We start from the raw sequence: 26327 nt of genomic DNA, 5'->3' as shown, positions 1-26327 counted from the left end.
ATGGGCTAATTCACTATCATTTGGAGTTTGCATTCTAGTGGTAAAGTAAAAAGTAAACAAATGTTAGGTGGTGGCATTGCAATCTATAATTAAAAGAAGACCAGGGTAAGTGAATGGGGTGGTAGAAATTCCAAAATTTCCCTTCTATGTAAACTTTCCAAAATTCTCTCTACCTACTGATTTAAATGTTCTTTTTACTCTAGACCATCTGTGTATGCTATCCATGTAGGTTTCTCCATTGTTTTTCACATCATACTGTCTTATCATTATCTGGCTTGATGTTTGTTTTTTGCCCTTAAGAGTGCCCTTTGAAAGCTGTGTCCATAAGTCTCCATTTGTGTTACCAGTTTCTAACCTTAAGTTCTTTTATAAGTGCTCATATTTGTTACGACAATGAGTGAGTGGTACTCTCAGAATTTCTAAGGTTATCTGGCTCTACTAGAATCCAAAGGCCCTTTTTGAGACAATTAGGAAAAGAAAGTAAAAAATAGTTTTACAAAAAGCATATGTATACATTCTATTTTGTTCAATTGTAACATTTGTAATTAATTTAGAGTTCTACATTTTACATTATTGTCACTACTATATCCTGTGATACACCTTTTTTGAAAAAAAATACAAAATAAGAAACCTTTCTAAAAATTACTTTTTTATCCACAGGTACTACTGAACGAGTGTGCTTGATCCAGGGAACTGTTGAAGCACTGAATGCAGTTCATGGATTCATTGCAGAAAAAATTCGAGAAATGCCTCAAAATGTGGCCAAGACAGAACCAGTCAGCATTTTACAACCCCAGACCACCGTTAATCCAGACCGCATCAAACAAGTGAGTGTTTAGTTGAGAAATCAAAGAGAAATATTCACAGCATAGTGTGAATTCCTTAGGAAAGAAGCCTTATAGACTTAGGATATAAAGTTTTTTTCTATACATATTCAAATAAGTTGTCATTTATCTATTTAAAGACTATCAGAGTCTCTTAGATTGATCAGTTGATTGCTTGCTTGATTGATTGAATTACTCGTTTATTAATGTTACCACTGAGAAGCAATTATGTGACTCATTTCTATTGTGATTTATAGATATAAATTTGATAATTTATGGGAATTTAATCTATTTAAAATTATATTACTTTTAAAATAAAGTATAAAAATTGAAATGAAGCCATATGCTCAAATTTTCAAATATCACTTTTAGTATTAGTCTTCAGTATATTTACTCTATTATGCATATATATTCCTGCTTTGTTAATTTGTCATGTTCAAAAATTTTATCAACAAATATGTATAATATACTTTTGTGCCTAGAAAACAGTTGTTACAATTCAGCTATTACATTCTGTATAACTTGTATATAGCACATATATGTCATAAAGGGCCAATGTTCATTTTTAATGTGTGGGATTTTCTGTAACAAAATTTTTACTTGATAAAAGACAATGTGAGTTTTTAAGAGTGTATAATGGCTGACATGTAGGAGAAAAATGACATTTTAAAAAATATTAAATGAGGTGGTTTCTTCCCCATCAATTCACTTAAATTCTAAAATTTATTTGATACTTTATAATTATTGTTTCTGCACTTTCCCTTCTATATTAACAATTAATTTGTGATCATACTGGTAATAGACTATGTTTTCAGAGGGGATGTATTCATCATTAATTCACAGAACATTTAATTTACAGAATATTTATGTTCACTGTAATAAATTGAAATGTAGCTTATTATTAATTTCATGTTTCTGAATTGAAAGAATTAAATAGTGTTCTGAATCTAATAGTTTTACCAATATATAGGTAAATATAAGGCTGACCAAACACATACAAATGTAGAAATTATCAAATAGACAATAATAGGATAATAATTCTATTTTCTCCTAGTACCATTTAAAAAATTCTTTCATGTTTAAATTATGAATATTTGTTATCCATATAAAATCATTCATTTTATACTCTTTGTTAATGTCAAAATGCTTCCCTTTTTTTGTATACCCTTCACAATTTTGGGGGGAAGTATCTTTTAGTCTATACATGGCAGAATATAAATATTTTGAAGCTCTAAACATCAGTAGATTCTTTTATTCTTATAGCCATTATAGTTTTGGAATCTTTATTTTATCTATGCTTAGTAAATACATAGAATATTTTTTAAAACTAATACTTTGAAAGTGATAATATCACTCCATTTAGATTCTAAAACTGGGAGTTTGGTTAAAGATTAAAATCACCAGGGGCTAAGAATTTACAGACATATCCATAGGGTTATTTGACTTTGCCTTAATCCAGCCTGTCTTCCTTTTCTTTTGTAACTGCTGTGAGAAAGTTCAAACATTTAGAGATGCGTTGAACAGCTTGATTTTTTTTTAAAGTAAAACATACAATGTATCAATAGTTTGAGTAGTGTGATATCACTGGCACTATATACAGGGCAGTGATATGAATGCATTTTTATTATTTTTGTAATAATAAGTAGCTAGTACCATCAAATAATTGTCTCTGAATTAGTATTAAAACTCCAGTTTTATTGGCTACCATATATCCAGTAACATTACAGATTAATGAAAACCAAAATTTATTGTTTGGTTTGTTTTTACTTGCCTTTTCCTGATAATATTACTTAAATTCAAGATAAGTGTTAAAATAGATGTTGGTTTACTTTTGTATATTTACATTCATTATAAGCCTTGTAGATACTCATGGAATTAAAAGTATTGTTGATTATTTAATATTTTCATGTAATTAATAATGTATGAAAGAAAAGGTGTATCATTTTAAAAGATTTATCAGTCAAGTACACTAAATCTAGTAGGGCTATATATTTAACACTTAAACACTTTTTTTCCAAATGTAAAAATTGAAAAATCTGGAAGAGAGCTCAAACATATTTCTAAGATATTATATGAACAGAATTTTTTATTCTGTAAATTTAAGACTCTCTAAATTTGTAGGTATCCTGTACTGGATAAAGACTTTACTGGATCATTCCCTAAATAGAATTCCAAGTATATAATTTTAAATTACCATGATTTTGTTTCTGAAGAAATTATGTTGATTATTCATGATAAAATAATTATGTGTAAACTACTTTCCACTAAAATAGATAAAAATATATTTCATATGATGTTTATATATATATATTTTTTTTAATACACAGAATCCTAATAAGATTTATTTTAGAATGGTACAGTTCCCCTTAAGTAAAGATAAACCATTTACATTTATTTTGGGCTTCAGTTCTCAAGTTAACTTTTAATGTAATTTCTTTGAAACTTTTTAAAATAATTTTCTTCTAGTTAACATTTTGCAAAAAGTTGAAGTTTTAAAAAGGGTAGAGCTAGAAAATGTAACTTTTGCATAGAAATGAATTAACATTGAATATGAAATTATAGATTTTCTTAATATAGTATATTTGTTATGACATGTTCATTGTTTTTATGACTGAAAATTTTAAGGTTTTGCTTGCTAAAATATAATTTATATGTACTTTGTAAGTAAAAATGATGTATATGTAATAGGAAGTCAGAGTTAGTTCCGAACAAAACTTGCTTTAAAAGTCAAAATTTTACACCATATATTATAGACTTTTAATAAAATAGTGTATTCTGAGTTATGCAATCTATATATAGTTGGAAACTGAATAAATTGCATGAACCACCATACTCTGCCTAAATGGAACCCACCCTTATCAACTGAATCAATTCTCAGGCCAGAATAGTTCTTTTTAGAGAAATATTGCATAGTGGTCTTATAAATCTTTCATACAGCAGAATGGTGAAACCTGTTATGACAGCTTTACCTCCAGCCTCAGATATGAGATACTGTGAAATATTTGATTCTTAATTCTGCAATTTAAATTGGAAACATGTATTTGCCAATACAGAGGAATCCAATATTTTATATATTCAAAATGACAATAATAATAATACTTAATCAAAATCTTGTAGCCTCTGTTCTTTAACCTTAACATCAGGAGATTATCTTGAGGAACACAGTACCATTGTGCTTGTTTTATAAGACATCACACTGGAGACAGATATGCAGCAAGAGCCAGTAAAACAAAATGAAACATATTAATTTGCATAAAACATAGTACTTTTTATTTTTAGGACACACAGATAACTGAAACATTCAATAATTTTCATGGAATTTAGATCTTGTTTGCCTAGAGCTCTGAACTCTTTTCTGGAGTACTACTTAACACAAAATATTTGGCATATATTTTATTTATACCTTTTAATGTTTTGAGCTTTATGCTTTTTACTTTTTATCTCATGGGATTATTGAAACTTTTCCTCTTGTTGTAAGTCCCTCAAAACCAATAATCAGGGGTGTCCAACCTATGGCCAATGGGCCTCATGTGGCTCAGGATGGCCATGAATGCGACCCAACACAAAATTGTAAATTTACTTAAAACATTATGAGATTTTTTTGTGATTATGTGCCACAGTGTATTTAATGTGTGGCCCAAGACAGCTCTTCTCCTTCCAGTGTGGCCCAGAGATGCTAAAAGGTTGGGCACACTGGATGTAATGAGCCAATATAATGAACCTCCCCAAATTGGTAGCAACCACATTTAAGTATTATAGTTAGTATTTGTTAACTTCCTTTGTTTATTACAGATTTTCAGGAATCTCAATCCTTTTTGGCTCAAATATATTTTTAAGAAAAGCTACATTAACAAGTATTTTAGGCCTATAAATAATTATCTTATATTTAAAAAATCAAGATGTCAGAAGTCTCATTTACCCCAAATAATTTAACATTCATCATGAAAAATTTGCAAAAACAGCACATAATTTGTTTGTTCATTATTCAGTCATTCAATCATGAAATTATTAAATGACACCTTAGTGAATTGCAAAATATATTAAATTGTAGTCCTTGCTCTCCAAAACTATTTGTGAGACATAAAAAATTCTTTTAATAGTTTATAAAGATCTATAAAGTTCTATAAAGATTTATAAAGTTCTTTGGTAGAACTGTATTTATATACCAAAACTACAGTATAAACAATATACTGTAAAAGTTCAGAGGATTGTGAAAGAAATGTAGGCTAGTGACATTTGGTATTGTAAAACAGGTGAAGACTTGACCTGAACCTTGAAGGTTGTGTAGGAATTGCCTAACTAGAAAAAAAAAGAAAAAAAGCTTAATTTTAGGGATGTGAAGCAATGTGGATTTGAGTAGAAAGATGCCTTAAGTGTTTACTAGTATGGAGACTATCTTGACAAAGATGGAATGTTTGTGTTGGAGTTGAGAGAAAATAACGTTAGATAGGTAAGGTGGGATCAGGTAATGGAGAGCCCTGGATGTTCAGCTGAGGGGTATCGTACAGATTTTTTGTAATATCTCCCAAAAGAGCCTCTCTAATTTCTCTAGAAGGTTATGAAAAAAAGAGATACCCCTGCATTTTGTTCTGTTCTGTGCTGAAAAGCCAGACAGAATTGTAGGGTTCTTGTAGATAAAGCTTGTAGGAGAAAAAGAGAGCTATGACTATTAGCTGAATGTTCTACATACAGATATTTAAATTTGAAGGTTTGTAAGATAATATTTTCTAAAATTTTTTCATGTAACATTCAAAAATCCAGTGGATGTCAGGGAGAAAAAAAAAGTTTTGTGGGCAAGAATGAAGAACTGGTAATAATGGTAATAGTGCTATGTATGTGGTGCTTACTCTGTTTCTGTGCCACCCATCATGCTGTGCACTTTACATGAATTATCAACTTCACCCATCCTCACAGAAATCCTATGCGACAGGCACAGAGTCCATGCGATACTTCAGGATGCTGATGCTTAGAGGAAGTGAGTGACTTACCCAAGGACTTATAACTGTAATTAATTATCTTAACACTAGGCTTTATGGCCTCCAGGTTTGAGTAATGCTGGTGAAACAAATTCCAATAGCTTTCTCTCTTCTGATACTTTTCAAAGTCTTGAATAAACTTCTCTAAGAAGAGGACCTCATTTAAAATAGAATGTCTTGTGTCAGGGTGAAGGTAAGAGTCTAGGCGATATTTTAAGAAAAAGATGATGAAACACTTCATCTCACTTTTGGTTGTGAAAATTGAAACAAATACATGAAGTTAAAAGATATTGCAAAGTAAAATTTGTGAGGCTTTAAGGCTGATTTGTTCTAGTTCTAAAATGGTGATGAAAGAATAAAAAATGACTATATATAGTTTTGAACCTAGTAGAATGGTGAAATCTGAAAGCAAAAAAGTAAATTTTAATCAGGCAACTACTTGAAATACTTTAGTTTGTTCAGAAAAGTTAATTTGTAAATAGTATTTTTTTTCCTGAAGTCGTTTCTGATAGAAGCATAGATGAGAATCTAAAACTGAAAATACGGACCCTTGATTGCAATAGGTGAGATAATTTCACTTCATTTTCATAGCAGGAAAGAAAAAAGCAAATGAATGAAAAAAGAAGCAGTTATCAGAAAAAGTAACAGGCGTTGTAGTAAATGCACAGGATCTGGAGCAGGACTTCCAAGATTCCAGTCCTGGGTTTTTAAATGACGAGCTGGGTATTTTTGGACAAGTTGTTTTGCTTCTCTGTACCTCTACTTCTTTGCCTATAACATGGGGATAGTAATAGTGATTTATTTCATTAGGATATTGTGAGCATTACATAAGTAAAACTTCTTTTTCTTAGGAGGTACTCTGTATAAATCATAAAGGCAATAAGGAAATCAATAATTTTTCCTGTCACAAAATAAGGAAAGATGCTAAAAAAGGCTCAAATACACAGAAAAATTTGAGAATAAGTAACTTTTTAAAATAGGAAATTATTGGAAAGTTTAAAAAGTTAGTTTCAGTTCACATGGTGAGAGCAAAGTTATTATTTCCTAAAGGAAAATAGGCTGGTTAGGTAAAAAGGAAAAAAATGGTGTGGTGTGGAAACTGCTGATTTGAAATTTTGGATGTACAAAGGAGAAAAATATAGGTTAGATCAGAGAGGTTCAGAAAACCCTGCTACTCAAGAAGGAATGACTTATATTAAAGAATGAAAAGGAGCTTGAAAAGGCAGAGGACCTGGAGATAAGATTACTGGGGGAACAAGATGACTGAGGAGTGGCTGAAAGATCCAGTTTAGGGTGTTAAGATGTAGCCTGTGAAGTATTTGAGTAGGAGATCACAGTTTTGTCTCAGTGAAAGCAATGTGAAGACGGGGTTGCGGGGAGAGTGGTTTGAAAAACTGACAAAGTGAGGAAGTCAATTGTGGTAGATAAGGAAGCTCATTCTGGGAAATAATGATTTCTTTCAAGTAATAAAGAATATCAGTTCAAAGAAAGATAAAATACTGAATGGCTGGAAAGAGGGATAAAGTATAGAATAGAAATTATGAGGAAAATAAGCAAGCTATGGAATGCGTATATTGTGAAAGACGTCTTGAAACTGGACAACATAAATTTATATTAGGTCTAAGTTGTTGCAGGAAGTTCAGACATTGGAAGAGAGGGAGGATATATGTCAGGATAAAAATCCAAAGGTATTAATTACATGTTTAAATATTTACCCATTATTTTTTATAGAGCAGTATACAGGTTTACTTAACAGAACTCGAAACAGGTTTGGGAAGATAATTACTTAAGTAATGTTACTCAGCTAGTGATAGGTTCCAAGTTACAACTGAGATTTATTGTTCATTGCTGTACTTACTGTATCTCTAAATATCAGAAGTTCTTGACAATCTATCACTATAGATTTGCTTGAAGGTAAGCTTTATTATAGAGTTTATTTATAGTAATATTCTCTGGCCCAGCAAAAATTTCACTTGTTAACAAGAATACATTTTATAATTTGTAATTACTTTTTATTTCTATTCCCAAAAGCCTAGTTAATATCTATATTTAACTAAATACCTGTTGTCAAATCTTAAATTTTTAAAAACTATTCTCCAAAGAATCCATTATTTTAAAATTATAAAATACTTCAAATTTTTCTGCAATAAGTTATTAAGCCTTCATTGTTCAAAGCAGAATCTTTAAACAGCCATTCAATTCATGTAAACAAAATGCTCTTTTCCATTTGAAAGGTAAAATTGTGGTAAAGAAATGAGTGCCCTTCATAATCACTATTTGATAAATGTAAAAAATAAATTTTAGAGGAGTATGTCCTTTGTAAATGTTTTAACAGATATTTTAATATATTATTACTATATGGATATTTAGTTGCATCTTCATGGTGTATATCAGAAATTTTATTAAATGATTTTAACTGGAAACACTATTTATAAACTATTAGGGAAACAAACATTGTATATTTATATTGTATACTGAAATACTTCTTTTGGATTTTTCCATTCTATTTATTTGTGTGGTTGAGAACAACTGTCAAAGCTGTTTCATTAATTAATAGAAACTTATGTGTTTATTAAAACAGTTTTTGCAGTTAGTATTCAAAAGGTAACTGAAATGTAGGCTTTCTGGAATCTATTATAAGTTGATTAGTAAAGGGAAAAGACTTTTTGTGCAGTATCTCCATGAATAATAAATAGCTGGAAACTCATCTCACATTTATTTCACTATATGTTGGTGTTCATTATTTCAGAAATTTAAACCAAGAAAATATATTTAGAGACAATTTGCTGTAATATTTTGACACTTATTATCCCTTAAAGCCCAAACTCATATAATTTTTACCTTTTTAGTTAAAATATTAAACTCTATCTTCTTATGTTTACCTAATAACCAAACCTTTAATGATTTTAAACACATTACTATTATTATTCTAGAAGTTTAAAATTATTGTTTTTATTTCCGTGGTTAAGAAACAGCATTAGAATTAAGGACAATGTTGATGAATCTGAGTTATATCAATTACTAATAATACATGCCCAATATTTCATCTATATGCCAAGCAGAAAAAAGCTATTAAATAAATTGATAGAAGGTAATATTAATTCTGAGCCACTTGATATTACTACTTTTTCCACATAGTTCTTTGTACTATTTCAAGACCTTGTTGAGAGTTCATCTCCAGGGCAAGGCAGATGCGCTTCAGGTTGATTTTACCCTGATAGAAACAGAAGAGCCCAATACACACACACACCTGGGCTTCTGTAAGGTTAATGAACTTGGATTCTAACCTATATTGGGGAAAATGGTCTCTAGATTTATTTCACATCTATTTAGTCAGCTTTCAGATGTATGCTAACTACTCACAGGAATTATCTGCAATCCAAGTTGTAACCAGAGATGAGAAAAACAAAACCTTTACTGTTTAATTAATAGTAACATGAAGTTAGTATCACATGTCCATAGCATAATATTGTGAGGAAAAAAAAATATTAGGGCAAATTTTAATGACAGAAAATTTAAGTCCCTTGAAATGATAGTAATTTATTGCAGAAAACAAAGGATTTGAAGACTTTTTTTCTTTGTTTATGATGTTTTACCTTTGAATGTAGCTCCTGCCCCGTCTTTATATATGATTAAACCTTGGTGTGACTTGATATGAAGTCTAGTTTTCCTCAAAGTATCTGAGGTTTTAACTTAAGAAGAACTAAGACCCCCTTAAGGCGTGGACTATTTAAAGCATGATCTGATATTAGAAGCAATCTTAGTTTTTGGAGAACAGTGAATTAATTAGGAGCCTGCAAATGTCTTATTTTTGTCTTTTACTTTTAACTGCTTTATTCTATCCAAATTACAACTTTTGAATTAAAATGCATGACTATAACTATATTAAGTAATTTCCTCTACTTTTCCCTGATACTGCTGAACCTTTAAAGTTATGCTTTTGCTCATATCTGAGTAATTTTGATGGATACATATTAATATTAAACATAATGTTCATATAGAACTGTTTTGTCTATACTATAAAATTAGCCCACTTCACCCATTAAGAAATATCATGTATTGAGGGTACTATTTAAGCAATGCTATTTGCTTAGTGAAAATATACATTTTTATAAAGAAAAAATCTTAATATTTTACACTTTAAGGTTATTCTTTTAGACATGAAAAGCTTTTAAAATATTTTAATGAGCTATTTAACAAATATATTACATTCTCATAAAACATATGTATAGTATGTAAGTGTGTTTAAAAGTGAAGTCAATAATAAAAATGATTCCTAATATTTTGATGATTACTTTTAACACAGGCTGATGATACTACAATATATTGTACCCTTCATCTATATTAAATTTTAGTGTTTAGCATAAGTGGTAAAGTGTTAAAATGCTATTAGTTACTTGTTTATTAATATGAAGTTAATGTTTACATTTTCAGACGGGCTCTAAATTAATTAAAAATTAATACTTTAGAAGATATTGTGATATTAAGAACTCAGAACTACACATTTAATTGCTTTTAAGTATGGATCCCTAAATTCATGTGGAATCAACTTGTTGGTGATGTTCAACATATTAAGTAGGTGGATACTTTTTGCCAAAGTAAACTTCATTTCACCACTTCTTCCAATCCCCGACTGTATTCATTGATAGGAAAATGGCTCTTTCAGTTTTACTCATTGAATTTCTTGAATTTTTGTTTGACATCTCTTTTTCCCCAAGAAAACAAAGGGAAAGAAAAGAGACTACTATTCATGAATATGGTCAGGATACCTTTAATACTCATGTGAATTTTTATCAGTCACCATCATGATTTCAAGTCATGAATTTATTTTTACATGCTTATTATGCATGCATATTTACATGCATTAGTTATTTGATTGATCTTAAATTCCATTAAATTTGAATGACTAGGAGAAAGATTTGTTTATAGGATTTTGTTCTCGTTATATTACATTTTATTTTATTTTGATTTATTTAAATAATCAGTTTAAGGCTTATAAAGGTTGATTTGCTCCTGAACTGCTTTGTTCCCAGACATTGCCATCTTCCCCAACTACCACCAAGTCCTCTCCATCTGACCCCATGACCACCTCCAGAGCTAATCAGGTACAGTATCATCCTGTCATCTACACCATACTTTTCACGGGTGATTGCCTGCACACTGGAGAGAAAACAATGGTGGGTTAAGGATGTATTCGTTCATTCACAAAGTGCACCATGATCAGAGTCCAAAAAACTGAGAAAGAAATAATTAATAATTTCTGAAAATTTATATGAATTTTTAACTTTAGGTAACAAAAATTTATTCAGGTGGTAGACTATTAGAATTTTGGATGTTCCCCTTAAAATTATGATGACTTTATGGAGCTCTGAGGGTTATTTATTGAGTTGATGTTTATGATCTCCCTTATTATTTCCTCCTAGGATTCTTGGTATATAGCTTAAGAATATCATATATGTAAAAAATATGTTTAAATATGATTTGTTGAGCAAAGGTATACCTTTAAAAGTGAATGCATTTTATTTGCTTTTTATTTCAGATATTCCTTACTTTGTAAACAATTTTAAACTTTGGTTGAAAAACATTTGTAGCAAACTAAAAGTAACTGAAAATTGGTATTTGTCATACTTTTAATGCTGTTGAACAACATAGGAAATGGTATTTTCTTAGAATTTAATACTAGTATTTTCTTTTGTGGAGTGGCAAACTGCAAGTATAAATATATCTTAATAGTTTGATTCAATGATTGTGTTGGTACTGAATATTTGTAGGTCATTCTTCAAAAGTGTGGTTAATTTTGATACATTTAAGGAAATTATATAAAATATTTTATGTAATTCAGACATACTGTACTTTAACTTCACAATTGTTAAAAATATATTTATTAAAATGATTAAACACATATTCATTTTGTCTGAGTTGAGCTTCATTTAGGTGAGAAATGTTTTCTTTAATATTTCCAATTTTTTACTAATACAAGGCCTCATGGGATTATTTAAATATTAAAAATAGCTTATCTTTTAAATATATTTCATAGAGTTGGCTAATAAATTATAAACACTGAACTGTATTTGCTAAGTATATTAAATGTAGCTTTTGCATATCATCTAATATAAAGCTATCAGAATTATTTTGTTCATTATTGATCTAATACTTTTGCAACCTCAGAGAAAGTTTAAAAATAATAACTGGAAGCAAAACTAACAGGATGTTAGGAGCTTGATTTTATTTTATGCAGTAGCATTCCCTCAGACAAAAATACTTTATAGTGCTTACATCTTAGACCCAGTAAATTGTTTTAAAAGTATACATCTCTGGTGATGAAACTGAGCACTTCTCTTTGAAGGAAATAGTACTGTGTAAAGTGAAAACCAAGCTAGTATTATTGATGTATGAAGTTCAAAATATGTGTTGTGTGTGTGTGAATACACCTATTTTCACTTTATGTACCTTATCTTTTTCTATATAATCTTTAATGTATTTTTTCATGCCCATTTAGTCCCCATTTAATCCCCTTATGCCACTCTCCCCCAAGCAATCGCCACACTGTTGTCCATGTCCATGAGTCCTTTTCCCTTCTGCTTAATCCCTCTACCCCCTCACTTCCTGCCCCCTTCAACGAGCTGTCATCTTGCTCTCTATCTATGAGTCTATCTCTATTTTGCTTGTTAGTTCAGTTTGTTCATTAGATTCCACATATGAGTGAAATCATATGGTATATACCTTATGTGTTATATGAGCTTCAATTATATGATATAGAAAACTATTGGGAAAACAAATGACTTTATATTTTTGATGTTTCTCTTGTACTTCATCCTTCTCTCTTTTCTAAACAAAAACAAGAAAATTGCAATAAAAACAAAACTTATGCTTTTCCTCAATGTAAAAAAATTCTGGATCTAGAAAGAAAAATTTTGTCTATTAAATTCAGTTTGTGCATTTTTTCACTTATATGAACATGTGAATTTTGATTTCTTTAAAAGACTAATTATGTTTAAGTTTACTAATATATTTTTACCCTTTAGATAAGTTACTGCATCCACCTCTGCCAAATCTAATGTTTTTCTGATTCAAAATAGTAAGTCGCTTGTGATTTTATCCTCTGTCCATTATACCCAGTTATATTTATTAAATGTATTTTATTTATATTTGTTTCATTCTGTTCTTGTACAAACAAGGATAGTATCTCCCGGACAACATGAGGCAAAATATAAAAGAAGACCATAACAAATTCTGTAAATGCATGGAGGAAAGTATAGTTATCACCCATATTGATGTTATTAGTAGTTTTCCCTACAGTATTTCCCAATAGATTCTACTTAGGTAATTTGGTTTTTGGTGTTCATGGATCACAGTTATTTTTTGTGTATAAGTCCTATTTAAATCAGTATCACTTTAATGTGTAGACTTATATCTATAAGGGTAATGGGGATAGATAAATGGGTTCTTACATGTGATTAAATTAGACTTTTAAACCTATAAAAATAACTTTTATTATTGGTTTAAGTTTGCTTTATTCTTATCCAGCAATTTAGCAGATGTGTCTCCAATTTTATAACTAGAAGAAATGGAACAAACTCAGAGCATTCCAATTTAAATTAAAAGTTATTGTTTAATGTGTTCTAGCTAATATAATACCCTCAGCTGTTAAAAGTAGCTATAAACATTTTTCCATGTGAATTTTTATAGACCATTATAAAATACATCAAGAGTGTGTTATTTTCATTTTTGTTGTTATTTTAATAAGCAAAAGAGTGATGATTGATTTCTGTTTCCAGAATAGTTTGTCTATGATTCAATAAAAATAAATTAGGGGCTATTATTATTTGTTTAAACCCCAAAATAAAAAGCTCAGAAAATACATCATAAAGTTAGTTTTATCTACAGTTTCAACATTTAAAAATATTTTCTAGTCTTTCAAAAATGACTTTCACATACTGAATTTTACTTTTCTGTTCTCAAGTTTTCACAGGTCAGACTGACAGACTATAACTAGTGTTGTGGCTCTATAATAACTTGCCTCTGAAAATTAAAGGATTATCATATGAGAAGTTTTACAGAATGGAGGCTAAAAGTCAAGAAGGGAGTCAAATTGCCTATGATCACATCCTTGTTCTGCCACTTACTTGCTGAGTAAATTGAGTTCAGTTTTCATTTATTGAAATTCAAGCCCTGGCTGGTGTGGCTCAGGGGATTGAGTGCTGCCTGGGAACCCAAAGGTCACCGGTTTGAATTCTAGTCATGGCACATGCCCGGGTTGTGGGCCAGGTTTCTGGCTGGGGGTGTGTGAGAGGCAACCAAGAGATGTTTCTCTCCCTCTCTTTTTCCCTCCCCTCCAGCTAAAAAATACAAAAATAAAAACATACAAAAATTATTTACAGAAAAAATTCAAATGATAATAGCATCCTATAAGATCAAAGTAAGAAAAAGTCAGTTTCATTATTCTTAGAAAAGTAGTTTCTAGAATGTAATATTCTCCACATTAGATTGTTATACTTATTTTATTTTTTTTCTGAAATATCTCTCAAGTAATAATGAAAAAGGAAAATTATTCTTTTTTTACATATTTTTTAAGATTGTATTTATTTATTTCTAGAGAGAGGGGAAGGGAGGGAGAAAGAGAGGAAGAGAAACATTGATTGGTTGCCTCTCACACACCCCCAACAATGGGGACCTGGCCTGCAACTCAGGCATGGGTCCCCATTGGAATTGAACTGGTGACCTTTTGGTTCACAGGCCCACACTCAATCCACTAGCTAAACCAGCCAGGGTAGAAACATTGTTCTGTAAGAAACTAAGTGATATAGCATATAAAAACTGAATTTTATCTTTAAAGAAAAACTGTAAGATAATATTGCTGCTTTTTCAAGTCTAAAATATTTCTGTAATTAAAGTCTCTATTCTTTTCCATTAGTGATTACTTTATTTTTATTTCATTTTTATTGAGTTTTTCCTATTACCATTTATCCCCGTTTTACCCTCCTCTCCCCAGCAGTCACCACACTGTTGTACACATCCATGAGTCCTTTTGCCTTTTTGCTTGATCCTTCCACCCTCTAACCCCTCCCATAGCAGTCATCCTGCTCTCCATCTGTGAGTGAGTCTCTGTTTTGTTAGTTCAATGTGTTCATTAGATTCCACATATGAGTGAAATCATATGGTATTTGTCTTTCTCTGACTGGCTAATTTCACTTAGCATGATGTTCTTCAGTTCCATCCATGCTGTTGCAAAGGGTAAAATTTTCTTCTTTTTTAACAGCTGGGTAGTATTCCATTGTGTAAATGTCCCATAGTTGTTTTATCCACTCATCAACTGATGACACTTGGGCTGCCTTGATAACTTGATGATTGTAAATACACTTCAGTGAGCATAGGGATGCTTACGTTCTTTCAAATTAGTGTTTTGGATTTTTTTGGATGTATTCCCAGAAGTGGGATTGCTGGGTCAAAAGAAAGATCCATGTTTAATTTTTTGAGGTATTTCTATACTGCTTTCCTGGCTGCACCAGTCTGTGCTCCCATCAACAGTGCTAAAAGGTTGCTCTTTCTCCACATCCTTATCAGCACTTGTTGTTTATTGATTTATTGATGATAGCCATTGTGACTGTTGTGAGGTGGTATCTCATTGCAGTTTTAATTTGCATTTCTCTAATGGTTAGTGATGTTGAGCAACTTTTTATATGTGTATCAGCCATATGTATGTCTTCTTTGCCCATTTTTTATTGGATTATTTGTTTTTTTTCAATGTTGAGTTTTATAAGTTCTTTATAAATTTTGGATATTAACCCCTTATTAGATACATTGGCAAATTTGTTTTCCCATTTCATGTGCTGTCTTTTTATTTTGTTGATGATTTCCTCTGCTTTGCAAAAACTTTAGTTTGATGTAGTCCCACTTGTATATTTTATCTGTTTTCCTTACCTAAGGAGCTATATCAGATAAAATATTGCTACGAACAATGTCCTAGATTTTATTGCCTATAGGATTCTTATGCTTTTGGGTCTAACATTTAAGTCTTTGATCTATTTTGAATTTATTCTTATGTGTGGTGTAAGAAGGTGGTCTAGTTTCATTTTTCTGCACATATCTGTCCAATTTTCCCACCACCATTTATTGAAGCTATCTTTAGTCCATTGCATATTCCTGCTTCCTCTGTTAAATATTAATTGACTGTAAAGGTGTAGATTTATTTCTGGGCTCTCTATTCTGTTCCACTGACCTATGTGTCTCTTTTTATGCCAGTGCCATGCTGTTTTGATACTATGGCCTTACAGTATAGTTTAGTATTAGGTAGTGTGATTCCTCCAGTTCTTCTTTCTCAGGATCACTGTTGCTGTGTGGGGATTTTTGTGCTTCCATATACATTTTTGAAATATTTGTTCTAGTTCTGTGAAATATGTCATTGGAATTTTGATAGGAATTGTGTTGAATCTATAGATTGCTTTGGGTAGTATGAACATTTTCATGATGTTAATTCATCCTTTCCATGAACACAGTGTGTGCTTCTACTTATTTGATCTTCTTCAGTATCTCATAATTTTCCAAGTGCAGATCTGTTACATCCTTGGTTATGTTTATTCATAGGTATTTTATTTTTGTGTGAATTGTGAATGGGATTGTTATTCTTTAATTTCCCTCTCTGATGGTTTGTTTCTGGATATTAATTTTCTATCCTGCTACTTTGCTGAATTCATTTATCAGTTCTAGTAGTCAGTCTCTTGGTGGATTTTGGGGGTTCTCTATATACAATATCATGTCATCTGCAAATAAAAGCAGTTTTACTGCTTCCTTTCTAAATTGAGTGCATATTTCTTCTTCTTGTTGATTGCTATGGCTAGGATTTCCACTCCTGTGGTGAATAAGAGAGGGAAAAGAGGACATCCCTGTCTTGCTCCCTGTCTTAAGGGGAATGCTTGTAGATGTTGCCTGTTGAGTATGATATTGGCAGTTGGTTTGTCATATATAGCCTTTATGATTTTTAGGTATGTTCCTCATATTTCCAATTTGCTGAGAGTTTTTACCATAAATGGGTGCTAGATTTTATTAACTGCTTTTTCTGCATCTGTTGATATGATCCTGTGCTTTTTTTCCTTCATTTTGTTTATGTAGTGTATCACATTTATTGATTTGTGAATGTTGTACCAACCTTGCATTCCTGGAATAAATATCACTTGATCGTGGTGTATGATCTTTTTGATGTTTTGCTGTATTTGGCTTGCTAATATTTTTTGAGGATTGTAGCATCTATGTTCATCAGGTAGGTATATTGGCCTATAACTTTTTGTAATGCCTTTATGTGGTTTAAGAATTAGGATAATGCTATCCTTGTAGAATGTGCTTGGGAGTCTTCCTTCCTCTGGAAGTTTTTGAGTGTTTGAGAAGGAGAGGTGTTAGTTCTTCTGGGAATGTTTGGTAAAATTCACCTGTGAAACCATCCAGTCCAGAGCTTATGATTGTTGAGAGTTTTTTGATTGCTGCTTCAATTTTAGTAGGTGTAATCAGTCTATTCAGATTCTTTGATTCTTCCTGATTTAGTTTTGGAAGATTGTATATTTCTAGGAGTTATCCATTTTTCCAGGTTATCCATTTTATGTGTTAGCATGTAGTTGGTCATTATATTTCTTACAATCCTTTGTCTTTCTTCTTTTGCCAGTTGTTCTTTCTCCTTTTTCAATTCTGATTTTATTTATCTGGGTCGTCCCTCTTTTTTTTTCTTGATGAGACTGGTTAAAGGTTTGTCAATCTTGTTTATTTTTTCAAAGAACTAGGTCATTGATTCATTGATCTTTTGTATTTTTTTTTGCACTTTATTTTTGCTCTTATATTTATTATTTCCTTCCTTCTACTCACCTTGGCATTTGTTTGTTGTTCCTTTTCAAGACCCTTTAAGTGTACATTTGGATTTTTTATTTGAACTTTTTCATGGTTTTTTTTTTTTTGAGATAGGCCTGAATTTCCCTCTTAGGACTGCTTTCCCTGTGATCCACAGATTTGGGGTTGTGGCGCTCTCATTTTCATTTTTTCAAGTTATGTTTAGATTTCTTCCTTGATCTCTTTGTAGACTCATTCATTGTTTAATAACATGATATTTAGTTTCCATGTCTTTGTGAATTTTTCAGTTTTCTTCTTGTGATTGACTTCTAGTTTCTTTGCATTGTGGTCAGAGAGAAATGTTGATATGATTTCAGTTTTCTTAAATGTATTGAGCCTTGTTAGTGTCCTAATATGTAGTCTATCCAGAAAATGTTCTATGTGCACTTGAAAAGTATATATATACTGCTGCTTTGAAGTGAAATGTTCTGATGATATCAGTTAAATCCATTTGATCTAGTGTGTTGTTCAGGCCACTCTCTCCTTATTGATTTTCTGCCCGGAAGATCTATCCATTGAAGTCAATGAAATGTTCAAATCCCCTATTATGATTGTATTTCTGTTGATCTCTCCCTTTGTGTCCATGAAGATTTGCTTTACATATTTAGGTTCTCCTATGTTGGGTGCTTGAATGTTCACTAGGGTTATATTCTTCTGTTGGATTGTTCCCTTTATCATTATGTAGTGTCCTTCATCTCTTACTATAGCCTTGGTTTTCGAGTCTATTTTTTCAGATGTAAATATGGCCATCCTAGCTCTTTTTTCTTTCCTTTCTATTTGCATGAAGTATCTTTTTCCATTCCCTCATTTTTAGTCTGTGTGTATCGTTCAATCTGAGTTGTGTCTCTTGGAGGCAGCATATATGGATCTTGTTTTCTTACCATTCAGCTACCCTCTGTCTTTTGGTTTGAGCATTTAAGCCATTAACAGTTAGGGTGATTATTGATAGGTACATGTTTATTGCCATTTTATTTTTTAAACTATTTTTCTGTTTTTTTTTTCTTTTTCCTCTTAAAGCAAGCCCTTTAGCATTTGTTACAATACTGGTTTGGTGGTAACAAAGTCCTTTACCTTTTTCTTGTCTGGAAAGCTCTTTATTTCTCCTTAAATTTTAAATGATAGCCTTGCTGGGTAAAGTAGCCTTGTTTGTAGGTTCTTGCTTTTCATCACCTTGAATATTTCATGCTAATAATTTCTGGTCTGAAATATTTCTGTTGAGAAATCAGATGACAGTCTAATTGGAGATCACTTGTAGGTAACTGCTTTTCCTTGTGACTTTTAAGATTGTTTTCTTATCTTTAAGCTTTGCCATTTTAATTTGATGTGTCTTTTGTAGGTCTTTTTGTATTCATCATTTTGGGGACTTTTTGTGCTTCCTGGAATTGTATATCTTCTTCATTCACCAGATTACAGAGGAAGTTTTTGATCATTATTTCTTCAAATAGGTTCTTGAAACCTTGCTCACTATCTTCTCCTTCTGGTATTCTCATGATGCAGGTGTTATTACACCTCATGCTGTCCAAAATTTTTCTTAAGCTCCCCTCATTTTTTAAAATTATTTTTTTCTTTTTGCTGCACTGCTTGGATGTTTTTTTTTGTATCTTGTCTTCCAAGTCACTGATAATATCCTCTGCTTTATCTGACCTACTGTTTATTCCTTGCAGTGTATCATTTATTTCAGATATTGTAGTTTTTATTACTGACTGGTCACTTATTGTGATCTCTGTGTCATTCTTTATGGTGTTGAATATCCTTGAGTATCATTCTTCATGGTGTTGAGTATCTCCATGGTGTTGAGTTACTCTTAACTCTGTATCTGATAAATTGCTCACCTCCATTTTTTCAGTTGTTCTTCTGGAGAATTCTCTTGTTCTTTTCTTTGGAGCTTTTGCTTTGTCTTTCCATTTTGGCTGCTTCTTTGTATTTGTTTCTATGTGTTAGGTAGATCTGCAAAGACTTTGCTGCAGGTCTATCAGACGTTGCCTGTGACTGGCCCTGGGCAACCTGTTTGGAGCTATCAGTGATGCACAGATCATGCCTCCCTCTGCTGGTCCTGGATGTGTGCAGAAAGAACCAAGCTGCACACTAAGGCCAACTTTTACCAGCACTGGGCCCAGGGAAGCATATACTAGTCTCAGAGCTTCCAGAGATCTGCCTTTGCTGTTGGGCTTAATCACTGGAATAGCCTCCAGCTGTACTCAGCAGCCTGGCTTAATCTCCACAGGGTAGGGTGAGAGGGTTTCCTGCAGGTGGGGCTATTGCTTCTCCCCAAGCTGTAGCCACTTGGTGGGGAGTGCGATGCCCAAGGGAGATGGCTTCTGCAGTATGAGGAATGCACAGTGATCCTGGTGGTTGATCCTTCAGCTCTCTTCCCAGAGACACCAACCCCATACTGTCCATACACATCTTAAGTCCACTCTGCCCTCCTTCTGCCAGAGCCCAGGGTGAGTGCCTGCAAGAGAATTTTGTTCCTTGACCTTTAAAGAGGTCTTTGCATCTGTAGCTGCCTCTTCTTGGTGAACAGAAACACCCCTGCCTTTCATAGCCAGATGATATTTGGGTTCCTTTTCCAGTTCTGGTGCACTAGGCTGGGGAGCCCAGCTTGGGGTTCAGTCCCCACACTCCTCAGAAGGAATCCCCAGGCCTCTGAAATACCCTCCAGAAATTCAGCTCCTGTCCATGAAAGCCCAGTTTGCCCTCTCACGCGTTCTCCGCACTCCCTACCAATCTCGTGGTGAAGTGGTTTCTTCTATATGTCCTTGCTTATAAGGCTTCAACTGGTGTTCAGTTGGTTATTTTGGATGATTTTTCTTTAACTTAGTTGTAATTCCAGTTGGTCCTGGAAGGATGTTAGTGTAGCTTCCATTCACTCCTCCACCATGACAGGTCTCTTTTTGTTTTTTAAGATAGCTTAATATATTCTACAATTATTTTCTTCTCTAGTGAGAGTAGGTTCTTGTTCAATTCGTAAATACTATTGTTTCCTTTTGAGAAAAAAGTATTGGTAAAGCTAATAATTTTAAGTTTTTTTATAGCAAGATGTAAGCTTGACTTTTTTACAGATGGAATTTAAATATGAAGCAAATGTAAGATATAATAAATAGAATTACAGTATTTGAGGAATGTGTTTAAACCTAAAAAAGTTCAGAGTCAATTGGTTTAATCAGTTCATAGTTGTTGATACTAAGTCACTTTAAAATTCAGTGACGTGGTTTTGTTAATTGATCAGTGCTGACTAAATTTCATCCTTAATTTTTGATTCCTGGTTATTCACACTCCTGGGATTTTTCTCAAATTTCAGGAAAAGATAAAAGAAGAATGATTTTACAAATATGTGCTTTATGGACATGTATTTATTTATGTACTGATAAATTTGAAATTATATACATCTAAATGTGTAAAGAACAAATCAAACATAGGTAACTCATGTATAGTGCCCTTGCTATAGCAACAGAAAAACACAAAACTCACTGGTTTCACTTAAGTTCGTGAGCACAGGTCTCAGATGGGCCCTTACTGTGGTCAGATAATCATAAGCCCATTCAGTTTTTTATTCTCTACCTGTCTATTTCATAAATTCTCTTCTCCTCTCAGTCTCTGTGTTACTTTTCTGTTGCTGTGTAGTAAATTATCACAAACTTAGTGGCTTAAAGAGCACATGTTTATTATTTCATAGTTTCCATGGGTCAAGGGTCCAGGCACTGCTTAGCTGGATCCACTGCTCTTGGTCTTACAAGACCATAATCAAAGTATTGGCTCAGGTGTGCTCTCATCCAGAAGCTTGACCTGAGGCAATGCTCTTTTAAATTCATCCAGGTTTATGGCAGCATTCGGTTTCTTGCAGCTCTGTGACTGAGGACCTGAATTCTTACTGGCTGTTGGCAAGAGGCTGCCTTATGATTATAGAGGCTCCCCAAGTTCCCTGCCATGTGACTCTCTCTATAGGCACTTCACAGCTTGGCTGTTTGCTTCTTGCAAAGCTAGCAGGAGACTCTTCAGGGTGTGCTAGCAAGATGAAGCCTTATATATTGAATCTAATCACAGCCTGACTTCTCACCTACCTTGCTATACAGCATAATCAGTAGTGAGATTCTATCCCTTAGCCATATTCTGTTGATTAGAATCAAGTTAATTTACACCTATACTCAAAGGGAGGGGATCTTATGAGGTATAACACTAACAATTGTCCCTCTCAAAATTCCTCATTAGTTCTTGCTTCTTCCTCGCTCCCAGCTGATGACCTTAATTATTCCTATTTTACTGAAATAATGAAACAATCAAAAAAATAAAAACTCTCACAAACTCACACCAACACGTATATTTAATCAGCCAGTATTTATGCCTGCATTTTCCAACTTCCTGTCTATTGCCATTGGTAAACTGGTCCTGTCCCTGTCTAAGCTAGTAATTCTGGTTATACACTAAACCTCGCCCTTTTTATTTTACTCAAGAACATCCTTCAGTAATTCTGCCTTCTCTATCCTTGATCTCTCAGGGTTTTGTTTTTTTGGGGGGGTATCAATGAGATCACTTCCATTAGCTTACATGCATCTGTTTTTGTCCTGTCTTAAGAGACAAAACAAAACTTTTAATCCTGTTTTCTCCACCAGCTAACACCCTAACTTTTGTACTGCTTGGTAGCAAAACTTTCAAAAATATTTTCTCTGTTTTTCAGTTTCTGTCTTCTCATTCTTCCTTAATTCCACTTCACTCAGGATTTTGCCTCCACCGTTCCACCAGAACTGTTTTTCCAAGGACATCAGTGATGACCACATTGCTAATTCCAGTTGTTTATTTTCAGTCCACATATTAATTGACCTATCAACAATACTTGTTATAATTGATCATTTCTACTTTCTTCCTATGCTTTCTTTACTTGACTTCCAGGATGCTACATACTCTTGGTTTTCCTCTTGCGTCGTGCCATGTGCTTCATCTCAGAATCCTTTGCAAGTTCCTCCCTTCATCCGCCCACTTAATGTTGTGGTATGCCAGGCTTTAATACTTGAGACTTCTGTGTTTTTACTTTTCATCTAATACCTTAGCTTTTATGTGCTGACATCTGCAAAACTTATGTCTACAGTGAGAGGCAGGTTTTCTGTGAACTAATAGAGCTTAAGCCTTAGGATTCTTCACCTTTCCTGGCTTATTACAAGGCCCTGCATCAAGTTTCATGTTCATAATTTTGAGTGTATTTTCTCTAGATGTCCCCTAGAATTGTATATTATTCAGGCTGCTCATAACTTGAGTTCATATTTATCTCTAATCCATATCTTAGAATGAAACTACAGACTATCCAAATTGCCCTTCAGTATTTCCACTTGGATATGTAAATGGGCATCTTAAAGTCACAAGTCCAAAACCTGCTCCAGCACTGCTCCACCCTTAGCTTTTGCCATCTCTGTTGAAGGCAACTCCATACATCCACTTGTTCAGATCAAAAATCTTGAATTCATAGCATCTCTTTTCTCTTTTTAGCATCTGAAATCTAGCATGTGCATATATATACGTGTGTGTGTGTGTGTGTGTGTGTGTGTGTGTGTGTGTGTATTTACTGCTTCTCTCATCCAAGCTTGAATTAGTGCAGTAGCCTCCATTTAGGTTTCCTGTCTTCCTATACTTGCTTTCCAAAGTCTCTTCTCCACTGACCAGACTGAGTATTCCTTTTAAAATGTCATTTAAAAATTTCTTTGTCTATACCTGCAATAGTTTCCTTTTCATTTTGTTCAGTAAAAGCCACTATCCCCAAAATGACATCCACTGATTTACAAGATCTGGCCCTTGCCACATTGCCTGTTTCTCCTAATTTCCTGCCACTTACCCCGACTCACTCTGTCCCAGCCAAATTGATCTGCCTTTTTCCTTGCAGACATTAGACATGCTCTCACCTCAGTATTTTCTTCTTGCTTTTCTGTCTGCATGAAATTCTCTTATTTCAGAAATCTATTTGGCTAACATCTTCAAAGCCTGCAAGTCTTTGTTCAGAATTCACTTTCTCAATGAGGTCTACCTGACCACTCTGTTTAATATAGCGACCTGGCTTCCCCTTACCTCAGTACTCCTGATTCCTGTTATCTTGCTGTATTTTTCTCATTGCCTCGCAGAATACTATGTACTCTATTATCACATTTACTATGTATTATCCACCTTGCTTTCCTAGAAAAGACGTTGCTTGAGAACAGGGATCTTTGCTTTTCTCTCTGATGTATCAAAGTAATAATCTGGAACAAAGTAGGTTCTCAATAAATCTTTTTTCAATGACTAGTGTTAGACTGTAAGCCTATATACTTTAAAAGTTCTTATTTATTTTTGAAAATTAATTCTTCAAACGAAATTTTGCACAGAAGTTCTCTAAACATATAAACCAAGTGGAAAAAGAATACTTTTGATGGAGTAAGTAGGTTAAGTTAATGGGACATAGCCTTCTATGTTATACTTCTATTTTGTTCCTTGTAGTACTCAGAGCACAGCTGAAAACCACTCAGGCTCTTGTCTCAAGCATTGTTATAACTATGTAACAAAATATTAAAATTAAATTTAATTTTCTTCAGGGTATTTGTGTGAGTTGTGTGTATTTGTATGTGATGTCAGGATAATGTTGTTTAGAAGTCTACTTAAGAAAGTCCTAGAAAAATAGTGAAATCCAAAATGTTCTTTATAAATGAACTTACTGACTTTATAATATACATTAGATTTGATGTATTTTGCTTACTATTAATATGAACCTTATAAAATTGCTGATATTTGAGTACAATTTCTTATGGCTCAACTTAGTGTATATTATATACAGATCAAAATTCCCAGGAATAAAATGAACCAAAAAAAAACCCCCATGGAATCTGTATTAAGAGGATGTACAATTTTCATGTACATTCCCTTAATAAATAGACTTTGTTACAATAACTTTGGAAGGGAAGATTTAATATCAGAAATACCCATCCCTTTCAGTCAAAATATTAATATTTATTGCACTTTGATTTCTCTTCATAATTTTTCTGGTCTTGGAGAAACAAGGGAAAATGATTTTAATATTAAAAAATAAGTGCCTGAGAATTATTATAATATGAACCATAAAATAATTACCAAAAAATAGTTGTGTGAGATGATATACTTCTCTCAATATTAAAATTTACTATAAATTTGTTATAATAAAAGGATGTGATATTAACACAAACAGATGTAATTGTCCGTTAAACATAATAGATATTTTTCAGAAATAGTTCCAAGTATATGTGAGAACTTAACTGTACTTTGTCATGAATTAGGAAAAGTAGTATAACTTAGGGAGTAAGACAACTATGATCTCAAACCATAATTGCAGACTTTAAATCAAATATTTGCCATTTCCTAATTTTCCAATTTGAGGGACCAACTTTACCACATGTGTTTTCTCATTGTAAAATGTGAATAATGACAGTGCCTACTCATAGCATGGTCATGTTTTAAATAAATCAATCTATGAGAAGCATTTAGAACACTGTCTGATGCAGAGCAATACTTAAGCATCATTTTAATTTATTTTAAAAAGGATGTTTTATTTGATAAATGGTACTGATACACTTGACTACCCACCTGAAAGAAAATAAATGTATACATTCAGCCTATACAATGTGTGAAATTAAATCAGTGTGCTCAAGATGAAGTTACAATGTGTGAGATCAACTTGAGGATGGCTTTCTTAAGGAAGAAGGAAATCCAAAGCATGAAGAAATAGGTTAAAATATTTGAGTATGTAAATATTGTCTATATGTTTGGTATAGCAGAATACATTACTAATAAGAAAGAACATGGTAAGACTCTTGGAAAAAATATGTTGAACAGATAGATATGACAATGAATTGATAACTATACAGAGAACTTCTAGATTGATGTAAAAAAAGGAGAAAATAGTTAAAGGTTATATGAATTAGCATCATGAGATAGTACTTTTTTTAACCAAAGTTTTATGTGACATATACTAGGACTGCAAAAATTAATCTGTGTGTGTTTACAAATTACAACTGCTGGCAAAGATATGGGAGACAATCATTTTCATACAATGTTGATGTAAGAAACGTTGTAACATTGCAGATGTTGAGAATCTGTCCAGTAAAACAGTGCATCAATACATAAGAATATAGTGACAAAGATATTGGAGTATTTAGAGGTGCAAAAGTTGGAAAACAACTTGACCTCTAACAGTAGCGTGGCTGAGTAAATTGTGGTATGCAGAATATTATGTGGTGAAGCTATTAAAAATAATGAGTTAGAGCCACATAAATTAGCCTAGAATAGTATTCATAATATACAAGACCTGGGACAAATAATGCCCCTTTTTAATAACATCTTTTATTACAAAATCATAAGCATGTAATTCTGTAACAACAATATCATACTCAAGCACACCGTATGACATTTTAAGTGAAATGTTCAAATTAAAACTATAAGTTATTACACCCATATTTTTACCCTACCAACCACACTAGAGCAAATGTTCCTTCTGCTAGACCCTGTATTAATTACAGGAAATCAAGTTGCTAGCATATGGCCCTATTTGTAATAGTCAAAAACCAGTTTGTGTTCATGTATCATCAGGGTGATGACAAGGAATATGAACATTCTTAACACTTTTGAGTATCTACTTTTTTAAACTTTACTTTGCAATTAGAGTTTATAT

General features: G+C 32.5%; 1 protein-coding gene across 3 annotated transcripts in view; it reads left to right on the top strand.

Annotated features, from left to right (window-relative positions):
* The window catches only part of NOVA1 (NOVA alternative splicing regulator 1), a 151732-nt gene that overhangs the window by 108887 nt on the left and 16518 nt on the right, over positions 1–26327 (top strand). For 2 of the 3 annotated variants that reach the window (XM_045841278.1, XM_045841280.1), the window contains exons 3-4: positions 661–827; positions 10834–10905. In XM_045841278.1, coding sequence (XP_045697234.1) covers positions 661–827; positions 10834–10905 — 239 coding nt within the window. The remainder of the gene's footprint in view (positions 1–660; positions 828–10833; positions 10906–26327) is intronic. The other variant, XM_045841279.1, reaches the window with a different exon arrangement.

This window comes from Phyllostomus hastatus, unplaced genomic scaffold, assembly GCF_019186645.2.
Source record: "Phyllostomus hastatus isolate PE091 unplaced genomic scaffold, TTU_PhHast_1.1 phas_contig_348, whole genome shotgun sequence".
In the NCBI taxonomy this organism is placed as follows: domain Eukaryota; kingdom Metazoa; phylum Chordata; class Mammalia; order Chiroptera; family Phyllostomidae; genus Phyllostomus; species Phyllostomus hastatus.
Note: the sequence above shows the minus strand (reverse complement) of the source record. Positions and strands in the feature narration are given on the sequence as shown.